A 10,540-nucleotide genomic window follows, 5' to 3' on the forward strand; every position below is an offset into this window, starting at 1 on the left:
GTGCTCCTCGCGTGGGTGTGCCCTAGCAGGAAACTGCTGCACCTCCTACAGACCCGATGGACCTCAGGGTGGTCTGGTGTGGTGACAGATAGGCTGGATTCGGAGGGAGGCTGCATCGTTCTGGGCTCCTGGGGAGGCCGCAGACGTTGGAGGAAACCCCGGTACTTCAAGTGATGCGGCAAAGCAAGCGGTGCCTCGTTACTGGTGGGGCTTAGGAGGTCAAGTGCTGGACACCGAATCAGTGGGTCACTGGTGGGGGGGAACATCCAAAGGCCTCCTGCCCTCCTCGAGAGCTGCGCTGAAACCCTCCAAAGTGCAGCTGCAAAAGGCGGCCGCTGATGCAGAGCATGGACGGGGCGCTTGGGACGGTGAGCCCAGGGGTGCGTTGCGCTCCCTCCGTCACGAAGGGACGTGAACACGGAGTTCCTCTCGTCAGACGCGGGAATGTGCCTTTGGCTGCCGAGGCGGCGGAGCTCAGCGCAGCCTGTGGGGGCTTTCTGAACGCAGGCATCTTGTTTTCTTCCAGAAATGCATCACCAGAAACATGTTTGGGCTTAGCTCAGTCTGTGAGGAGCTGGGGTGTCTGTGGCACCGCGAGGATCTGCTCCGACGGGTGGGGGTAGTAGATGCTACAAAAGGCCACGTAAAAGTAATGGAGGAGCTTTGTGTGCTGGAGACGTTTAGGGAGGCTGCTGGTGGGACTGAAGTGGTGGCAGGTGTTAAAGAGGTTGGTATGTGGCAGTTTGCATGTCCCCGCACCGGCTGCGGGAAGATGAGTGTTTCGGAAATCTGAGGAGAACAAGGTTTTAATTTTTTTTTTGTGTGGGCAGTAAGACTGTCCATGGGACTAGAGAGACCGCAGAGCAGGTCGAGTTGCCAGAACCCCCCGGTTACATGGGGCCACGAGGAGAGCGCGGTCGCACCCTGAAGGCGCTCGGCTCTTCCCCAGTCCCCGTGCCCGAGCTGGCGCAGCGTTTCCCTTTCGCTTGGCGGTTTTGCCAGCTGATGGCGTGATGCTCAGCCCTGGAGGGGCCTGGCCAGACGCTGCCGGACCTGTATGTAGTCTGTGCGGACAAGCTCTGCGCATTGTGGTGCTGGGTGTGGTGACCGGTGGGTGCTGGGTTCGGAATCTGCCCCGCTGTGATGGGCGGGTTAAGGAAAAGCCTCGAGGTTTTGGCTACTTGGGGCTCGGCCGTGGTGCCTCGTGTTTCTTCTTTTTGACCATGAAGAAAGGAAAGAAACCAAACTCCTATTGGAAAGAAAAGGAACGGCCTCTTCCCTGTGTTCTTCTCACAGCCGAACTGCCTTCCAGGGATTCGTAACGTTGGCAGCAGCGGGAACACGGCGACTCACTCTGGCTGCAGAGAAGCTGCTCGGGAAGTACAGGGGATGCAGGACGTTTCCCCAGCCAAGGAGCCTCGGGCTGGCATTAGCAGAGAGTGGGGAAACCTTTTGTCTCTTCCCTTCGTAGCCAAAAGGATGATGGGAGAGTAGATGCTGTGTAGTCAGCACCTGTGTATGTGCCTTGTTGCCAGCAGCATTTTCTGATTTCCAGGATCCAGGGGTGTCGGTCCGTTGGGTCTCTCCTGCGGAGCGGCAGAGGGGAGAGCCCGGAGGTGTGTGGAACGGCGGAGGGGAGAAGCCCCTTGTGCGGAGCTTTGCGCGGGTGAATCTTGGGGTGGGGGGTGGCTGCTGTCTTTGTGCTGCTCAGCCGCAGCGTTGTGTTTGCTCCACATCAGGAGCCTGTAAGGGAGATCACTTTGAGGCCTCAGGAAGCTGCAGGGAGTGTCCGTGTGCCTTCCCTGTCCAGGAGCCTATGGCAGAGGAGCAGATGGGAAGCCTGAAAGGGGTTACGAGTGTGTGATGTTATGTACGAGTTGCAGTTGGGCCTGCTGGCAGGATGAGCGTTGCCGGGGGGTTACAGATACGGGACCTGCCGTGGCTGCAGCTTGATGGCTTAAACAGAAGAAAAGGTGTTTGCTCGGTGTAAGGCCGTGAGTCGGATGTGCCCCCTCAGGGTTGTTCCCGTAACTCCTGCTGATCCTTGGCAGGTTTCCTTAGGTGCTGCTGCACTGGGATTGCATTCCCGCCCGTGGGGACGGCAGGGAACCCGCCCCGGGCTTTGCTTATCCCGCTGCTCACGGGCCGTGTGCGAGCTTCCTGGGAGCAGCACAGCAGGAAGCTGTTGAAGGAGCAGTGCGCTCGGAGCTGCATAAGCGCCTGGGGAGCCTGGGAGAGCCGGGGGCGAGGGGGTAACGCCGCCCCGTCTCGGGGGCTGCGGCAGTTTCACCGCTCCCTCCGGTTGCGTGCCGCTGCTTGTCCCCGCTCAGCACGAGCCCCGTTGCTGCTGCGGGTGGTGCGTGCAACTGCTGGCTGTCCTTGCCAGCACATTCCTCTGGAAGAGCTCTCCCTGCTATAAATAACCGCTGCCAAGTTCCACGGGCTGGCCCGGGGAGGGAATGGGCTGCAGGACGAACCTTGGTTGCTTTGGGTCGGGGGAGCAGCCGAGGAATTGCTTGAGCAAGGCAGTTGATGGCATTTAATGCCCCTGAGCGGAGTGGCCGGAGTTGTGGCAGGTGTAGCGCTTCTCCTCAAACCATCTTTGTTTTCTTCACAAGCCTGACCGCATCAGGAGCGAAGGAGCTCCTGGGGTGGATGTGGGGGACTGGGGGAAGCAGTGACGCCACCACGTCAGTTTAAAAAGCAACAACGCATTTTCAGAGCACGTGGAATTCTGAGAAGCTTCCGTGCAGGAGCTGAACCTGACGGGGTGGGGAGTGCAGGAGAGGTGTAGGCAGTGCCCGAGTTCTAGAGGCTTCCATGAAGGGCTGAGTAGTTACACTGGTTGCACTACCAGCTGCATGAAAGGAGAAGGTGTTAGAATTGGTATTTTCCTTGGATTTCTGCTCCTGAAATCTTGTCAGCAAGCACCACTGGGTGAAGGTGGCCTGGAATAGTTGAGACAAGCAACTTTGGAAAACACAAACTTCAACTTTTTAACTCTGCCCTGTTACTGTTCCCTGGGTTTAATGCTCATCTCTCCTTTTCTTTCCCTGCTCCGCGCTGGGAGTTGCAAGTCTCTTTTCCTCGGAGCGTTCTGCACTGGGAATTGCCAGTCTCTTTTCCTCAGAGCATTCCGTGCTGGGGTGTTTTCTGGCGCAGAGCAGTCCGCAGCATCTCGGCTTCACGAGCGAGATCCTGACGCGTGTATGCAATGCTGCTTTTAATAGATCCGTAGGTGGCAGGAATAGAACCATGGCGGGGGGTTGTGCAGGTTTCGGTGGCAGCGCTGGGGTTTGAGCTCAAAGCCCTCCCTGTCAATGAGGTTGGATACAGGGAATTCTCTGTTTCGTGCACTCTTGCTGTCACTGTTGCACTGAGCAACTCGGGGATCATTCATTGGCCCTAATAGTTTACAGAGGCTGACTGGGTCTCCCCAGCCCGTCCCACGTTTGTGCCGGTTCTCCCTGACCTGACAGGGAGACAACCCTTCCCTCTCGCTGTGAACGAGCGCAGGTGGATTTGAGCTGCATGAAAACCAAACCACCCCAACAGCTGCTTCTCTCGCTTCCTAGTTCCCCCCAGGGTTTCCTTTCCTCCTTTGGGTGCAGCAATTGCCCTGTATAGTAATTAAGAATGTAATTAGTGAACCCCGGGCGTTTGGCTGTGGTTGTGAACGCGTTACTCGTGCAAACTGACATTGGTCTGTGAAACCCGCTGCGCTGCAGCAGTGACGCTGCAGGAACCTCCCTTGAGACACAGAGTCACCTGTGACACTGCCCCGAATGCCTCCGGGGGCGAGCAGGATTCAGAGAGAATGATCACCCGTGTAGAAACCTGTGTTCTGTAACAAACCACAGAAATCTGTTCTTGACTTCTCTTGCAGCTGAGCGTGCTCTAGATACCATGAATTTTGATGTGATCAAAGGAAAACCCATTCGCATCATGTGGTCTCAGAGGGACCCCTCCTTGAGGAAGTCAGGGGTTGGGAATGTCTTCATTAAGAACCTGGACAAATCCATTGATAACAAGGCCCTTTATGACACATTCTCAGCGTTTGGGAATATTTTATCCTGCAAGGTGAGCTGTGGTTACTCTGCCCGGTTCTGTTCTAGCAGTGACACGGTCAGACACGTCCAGCGCAGGAGGCAAAGGGCCTTTCACCGAGCGAGGAGTGGAGGCTCTGAAGGCAGACTGACCAGGTCAGGGACTGCTGAGCCTGTGTCAGGCTTGGTCGTGGAGTGTGCAGGGCTGAGACAGAGAGAACTTCCTCCTAGCGCTGACCCCTGCAGGGACCTGTTTCGCGTGCTGGCCTTGTGTCTGAACGGCAGAGGCGCTGAGCCTGTCTCCCTTCACACGTCTAGGTGGTGTGCGACGAGAATGGCTCGAAGGGCTACGCATTTGTGCACTTTGAGACCCAGGATGCGGCAGATCGAGCCATCGAGAAGATGAACGGCATGCTGCTGAACGACCGCAAAGTGTGAGTGTCACAGCCAGAAGCAGCAACGATCGCATGAACCGTGATGCCTCTCGGTATTAACAGGGACACACCAGGCACTGGTTCTCCTGGCCCCAGCCTTGGCCTGCTGCCTCGCCACTACAGGGCTGGTGAGTGACCCTGCCCGAGCCACGGCCTGCTCCCCCCCCACTGCAGGGCTGGTGGGTTGCCCAACCCAAGCCTCGATTTGCCACCTCTGCGAGTGGGCTGGGGTGGGTTTCTGTGGCCAGTACTCTACTGCAGAGCTGGGTGGGCATCCTTGGCCGACTACACCATAGCACAGGTGACTCTTCCAGTTGGTCTGTGGCCTGTTTGTCCTTCTGTCACTCTTTCTTGTCCCCGTTCCCAGCTCCTCCTACACGCTCGGTTTTTGCCTCGCTGCAAGTCACATGTGTTTTTACTTCGAAAACAAGCTGCTTAGTGGGACTTTTCATTCTTTCTTACAGGTTTGTTGGGAGATTCAAGTCTCGTAAAGAGCGGGAGGCTGAGCTGGGAGCCAAGGCCAGGGAATTCACCAATGTTTATATTAAGAACTTTGGGGATGACATGGATGACGAAAGACTGAAGGAGCTCTTCAGCAAATATGGTAAATGCAGAAACACTGTCGGTGGCGGTGCGTTTCCTGACCCGTGGCGGTTTCCGTGCTGCTGCTGTCCGTAGCTCTACGAGGCTGGCTTGGCGGCTGAGGAGTACGCAGAGCGGAGGTGTGGGTAGTAGCTGTGCCACGTGGTGGCCGGAGGCAGACCGGCAGAGGAGAGGGAGGCGGCCGGGGCTTCACTGTGGAGTTTAATAGTCCTGAAAGTTTTATGGTGTCTTACTAATCCTGTCTCTTGGTAACAGGTAAAACTCTGAGTGTTAAAGTGATGACAGACCCCACTGGAAAATCCAAAGGCTTTGGCTTTGTAAGCTTTGAAAAGCATGAAGATGCTAACAAGGTATGGCTGACTTTTATGCTGCTGGGATGTCTTCAGAGAAGAAAAACTGCTGGTTTTGTGTAGGAGCCTGTTACTAAAATGAGAGAAAACTCTGCCTTGGGCATAACCTCCCCTGGATGTGGGGACTTGGAAGCCTTTTGCACCTTTTTGGCCTGACATTTGAGGGTAACTTGGCGTTTCTCCAGGTTGCTAGATCCACGCAGAATGCAGTGGTATAATTAAGAGCATTAACTGCTGAAGAAGTACGATGGTGCAGGGCTTCAGGAGGAGGAAGGCATCTACAGTCAGAACATTGCTTAGAAATGGTGATCTCTAAGCAGAATGCTTGTTAAAATCTGGCCTTAACCGCAAGAAGGGGCGGGGATAAACTCCCAGTTGCTGACAGTCCGGCACTCGGTGTTGTCAGCATCATCTCTCCTGATGACTTGGTCTAATCAGCCGTTGTCACATGGAAACAGTGCAAAGGAACATGAAGGCCTTGGTTTGCTGGCCAACAGGCAGGGGTACAGTCCTGTTCTTGACAGGATCAGGTGCTGCCTTGTTTCAGCAACTGACAGTTTTCTCTTGAACCTTTTATCCAGGCAGTAGAAGAAATGAATGGAAAGGATATCAACGGGAAAATGGTATTTGTAGGTCGAGCACAGAAGAAGGTGGAGCGCCAGGCAGAGCTGAAACGGAAATTTGAACAGCTAAAACAAGAGAGACTCAGCCGGTACCAGGTGAACAGTCCGTTGCTTTTCTAAGCTGCAGCGTGGTGGGCAGTCTGTCGGCAGACTTGAGCGGGGCTGGCAGACTGGTCAGTCGCGGGCCTCGAGATACCCCAGGAGCTGAAGTATGAAGGTGTCTCCGTGGGATCTGGGGGCAGAGGGCGCATCAGGGCATAGTCCTGGCAATGACATGTTTGGGAGGACGTGAGGGAACAGTCACGCAGTCCCCTTTGTTTTCCAGCGGTGGTACCTGGGAGGACGGGAAGAGCCGGGATAACCCAAGGCTGTTGTCTGTAATTTATGGTAAAGCTGGGTCATGTCAGAGATGGCATCTGAATCTTTCCCAGCTCCTTGCGACACGTAACGCTGGGCTGGGACATGGGATGCGACAGGAGAGCAGAGGGAATCCAGGCAAGCTCGCTCTGCCCCGGTGGGACTTGTCTGTAGCCTCTGCAGCGTCTGCTGCCTTGGGTAGGAAGGGGACAGCGCTAACTGCCGAGATGGCAGACCAGTGGTAGCCCAGGCAGACGGCTGCTCACAGTGATGTGCTCGAGATTTTCTTCAGCGTTACAAATGTCTCACTGTTGTCTCCCCTTTAGGGTGTTAACCTATACATTAAAAACCTAGATGACACTATAGATGATGAAAAACTGAGGAAGGAGTTCTCACCCTTTGGGTCAATAACGAGTGCCAAGGTACCGTGGGGTCTGGGCTGTTGGGATGTGGAAGCCTGAAGAAGGAGCTGGCAATGACATGTTTGGGAAGACATGAGGGAAGAGTCATGGAGTCCCCTTTGTTTTCCAGCGGGGGTACCTGGGAGGATGGGAAGAGCTGGGATAAGCCAAGGCTGTTAGGTTACCGACGCGGGGCTGGAGGGCTGTTCTTGTATCCCCCTGGTCAGCGGGGTCCTGAGAGCATCTGGGCTAGTGAACACCCAGATTTCTCTGGGTCTCGGTGGGATTTTACTGAAAACTTCATTCCCTCATGGAAAGAGGGGGCAGGAAGTGGCAAACATGCTTGTTTGAGGTGACTCCCAAGAAACAGGAAATGGCATTTCCCTGCGTGTGCTCAGGGGCTGCACCAAATCTTTCCCATCCCTTACTGTGCAGTGTAGGCCTGGGGACACATGGTGCTTACAGAAGAGCAGAGCAAATCCAGACAGGTGACTTCTCATGCCTCGAGTGCCTGTCTCTACACCTCTGCAACAGCTAATCTGACTTGTAAAACCATGGAGTCTCAGGCCGAGTTCTTGTAACGCTGCTCCTCTGGCAATTGATTTTACTGCAGGTGATGCTGGAAGATGGACGGAGCAAAGGGTTTGGCTTTGTCTGCTTTTCCTCTCCAGAGGAGGCTACGAAAGCCGTGACAGAGATGAACGGACGCATTGTGGGCTCAAAGCCGCTGTATGTTGCACTTGCACAACGGAAGGAAGAGCGAAAGGCCCATCTGACTAACCAGTACATGCAGCGCATTGCTGGGATGAGAGCCCTGCCTGCCAACACCATCATTAATCAGTTCCAGCCTGCTGCCGGCGGCTATTTTATGCCTGCTGTGCCCCAGGTAAGATGAGCTAGTGGGGCTTTTTTTAACCTGCTGGAGCTGTGGTGGTTAGCTGCAGTAATCTCACTGGGCCTTTCTGATGCCTATAAGCAAATAACCCTTAACGAGGGGTGCAGTCGGTGGGGTTAATTCTGTGACTTCCAGCTGCCTGTTCCAGTGGGAACTGAGTGTCAAGTCCTGGCAGCACCTCCCTGGGCATGGTGTAGCTGATGTTGTACTCGCTCGGCTACTGCCTCTCGGCTTGTGTGGTCTTTCCTCAGGCTCAGAGCAGACCCACGTACTATGCACCCAGTCAGATGACGCAGATGAGGCCCAGCCCACGCTGGCAGCAGGGGGGAAGACCTCAAGGTGAGCACGCTGGAGACAGCGCGCTGGTTGTGTGACCCTCTGGGCTGTACTTTCCAACAAGAGCAATGCATGATTTCCTTCCCGTGCACAGCCCCAGCCTGCTTGCTGTAGCTGACTGTTCTAACTTGCCAGTCACTTCTGGTTTGAGGACTTTCCCCTCATTTCTTCCATTAGGCTTCCAGGGAATGCCAAATGCCATGCGCCAGTCTGGACCACGGCCAGCACTGCGCCATCTGGCCCCTGCCGGCAATGCCCCGGCCTCTCGTGGCCTCCCCGCTGCTGCCCAGCGAGTTGGTAAGGTGTCTGCCTCCCAGGCTCTTCCCCTTGTCTCGGAGGGAGGTGGAAGCTTTTGGGACTTAATCTTTACTTCCGAAGCTGGTTGTCGGATACGGATAACCAAAGGCTATCTGGAGCAAAGGGCAGAGACAGCACCTGAATCTTTGCTGTCCCTTGCTGTGCAGTGCAGGTCTGGGGACAGTTGGTGCTACAGCACAGCAGTGGAAATCCAGATGGGTTGCTTTCCACTGCCTCGGGATTCATTGCTACACCTCTGCAACCCTTACCACTCAAAGGCTCTGTAGCTTAGGGATGTTGTTTTCTGAGTAGAACACACACACATTCATTTTATTCCAGTGAGTAACTAGGAGGTATCTCCAGTGCAGGATGTGGAGTGCCTGGTTTTGTTCAGGGAGGGCAGCCTTCCTAAAGTAGCCGGTTGGATTTTGGAGACAGCAGTTTTTAGAGAAGCAGGAGACTGTGGAGGCACAGTCCGAGCTCAGCAGTCAGTGTCGGGCATCCCAGCTTGGTTGCCTGTTGCTGCAGGTGTCTGTAATTCTCTTCTCTCTTGCAGGTGTTGGCACTGCAGCGCAGAATTTAGCTCCTCGTCCGCCTGTAGCTGCCCCTGCTCCCAGAGCAGTTCCTCCATATAAGTATGCCTCGAGCGTCCGCAGCCCACACCCAGCTGTCCAGCCCCTGCAGGTAACACGGGGCTGGGCTGTGGGTTTTGCATCCAGCTGAAGTCTTCTTAAGGAAACTTCAAGCTACTGTTCTAACCCAGGCTGTCGTGATATGGAATTCAAAAACCCGGCAGTTTCTGCGTGGGGCAGCGTGGTTCCTTTCCGTATTGTACTCACAAACCCTTTTTTACCCCAGTTTGGTTCTTCGTTTTCCCATTTTTGCAAATGTTCACCCTCTCACCTCCTTGCCATCCTCTGCTGGCACAGTCTGCTTCTCCCCAAACCTTGGTGTTGGACAGAAGTACAAGCAGGCATGGATGTAATGGGAGGGACAAGGGGTGACGGGTTTAAATGGGAAGAGGGAGATGGAGATGGGACATCAGGAAGGAATTCTTCCTGCAGAGAATGGGGAGCACTGGGACAGGTTGCCCAGAGAAGCTGTGGATGCCCCATCCTGGGGAGTGTCCAAGGCCAAGCTGGATGAGGCTTGGAGAACGTGGTCTGGTGGAAGGTGTCTCTGCCCATGGCAGGGGGTGGCAGGGGGTGGGCTTTAAGGTCCTTTACTGCCCAAACTGGTCTGTGATTCCATGTTGTTCTTTCTCAGTTGTGATATTTGTCTCGCCGTGTTTGATCCCGTTTGTAAGACCCTTAGAGTGCCTATGTGACGTTACAGGGGTTGGGGTTCAGGACCTGGAGGCAGCATGTCTGTGAGCTAAGGGCACCTGATCTGTCCTTGTCTGCGTAGGCTGTGTTCTAGGAGGAGGGAATCGCTTATTGTCTCTAAATATGGAGCAGTTGGCCCAGAAACTCTTTCTGCCCCTCTCTAGGCACCTCAGCCTGCAGTACACGTGCAGGGGCAGGAACCACTCACGGCCTCCATGCTGGCTGCTGCCCCTCCCCAGGAGCAGAAACAGATGCTGGGTAAGCGAAGCTCCAGTTTGGACCGGCTGGGTTTTACTGTGGGAATCCCCTCAGGTGTGAGACGAGTTTTTCATTTAAACTCAGCTGTCTGAACTCTGTTTTTTCCCCAGGAGAACGTTTGTTCCCTCTGATCCAAGCTATGCACCCCAGCCTTGCGGGAAAGATCACGGGAATGCTGCTAGAGATTGACAACTCGGAGCTTCTGCACATGCTGGAGTCTCCGGAGTCCCTCCGGTCGAAGGTAAACCGGGCTGTCCCTTCGGAAGGGGATTGCGGGAGGCTTTGGCCGAGGGAATGGGGCTCACTATGTGACTTGTCTCCCAAGGTGGAGGAGGCCGTAGCGGTGTTGCAGGCTCACCAAGCCAAGAAAGAAGCGGCCCAGAAGGTGGGCGTGGTTGCTGCTACCTCGTAAACCGGGAATCCTGGTGAGTGTCCAAGTCCTGAGCTGAATCGGTAAATACAGGATGATTGGTAGGGTGTGCAGCCAGTGGGAGGCCCGTGTGGGTCTGGATGCAGCCCTTGGCTTAGGCCACTCCTTAAAATTAAACAAAAACAGCTCTAATGCAGCTTTTCCCAGCAGAATCCTCACTGGGGAAGCTTTAGAAACAGTCTGGG

At 55.0% G+C, this 10,540-nt stretch overlaps 1 protein-coding gene across 3 annotated transcripts in view; it reads left to right on the forward strand.

The window, feature by feature from the left end:
• The window catches only part of PABPC4 (poly(A) binding protein, cytoplasmic 4 (inducible form)), a 12,180-nt gene extending 1,843 nt beyond the window's left edge, over positions 1 to 10,337 (forward strand). Inside the window, exons 2-14 of one of the 3 annotated variants that reach the window (XM_010146952.1) lie at positions 3,887 to 4,080; positions 4,365 to 4,480; positions 4,945 to 5,084; positions 5,339 to 5,433; positions 6,015 to 6,152; positions 6,740 to 6,835; positions 7,428 to 7,700; positions 7,961 to 8,048; positions 8,223 to 8,387; positions 8,899 to 9,026; positions 9,832 to 9,925; positions 10,036 to 10,166; positions 10,251 to 10,337. In XM_010146952.1, the coding sequence (XP_010145254.1) occupies positions 3,887 to 4,080; positions 4,365 to 4,480; positions 4,945 to 5,084; positions 5,339 to 5,433; positions 6,015 to 6,152; positions 6,740 to 6,835; positions 7,428 to 7,700; positions 7,961 to 8,048; positions 8,223 to 8,387; positions 8,899 to 9,026; positions 9,832 to 9,925; positions 10,036 to 10,166; positions 10,251 to 10,337 (1,745 nt within the window). The remainder of the gene's footprint in view (positions 1 to 3,886; positions 4,081 to 4,364; positions 4,481 to 4,944; positions 5,085 to 5,338; positions 5,434 to 6,014; positions 6,153 to 6,739; positions 6,836 to 7,427; positions 7,701 to 7,960; positions 8,049 to 8,222; positions 8,388 to 8,898; positions 9,027 to 9,831; positions 9,926 to 10,035; positions 10,167 to 10,250) is intronic. The other 2 variants (XM_010146953.1, XM_010146955.1) reach the window with 2 other exon arrangements.
• Positions 10,338 to 10,540: the final 203 nt, after the last annotated feature.

This window comes from Eurypyga helias, unplaced genomic scaffold (genome assembly GCF_000690775.1).
Source record: "Eurypyga helias isolate BGI_N326 unplaced genomic scaffold, ASM69077v1 scaffold39342, whole genome shotgun sequence".
NCBI lineage: Eukaryota > Metazoa > Chordata > Aves > Eurypygiformes > Eurypygidae > Eurypyga > Eurypyga helias.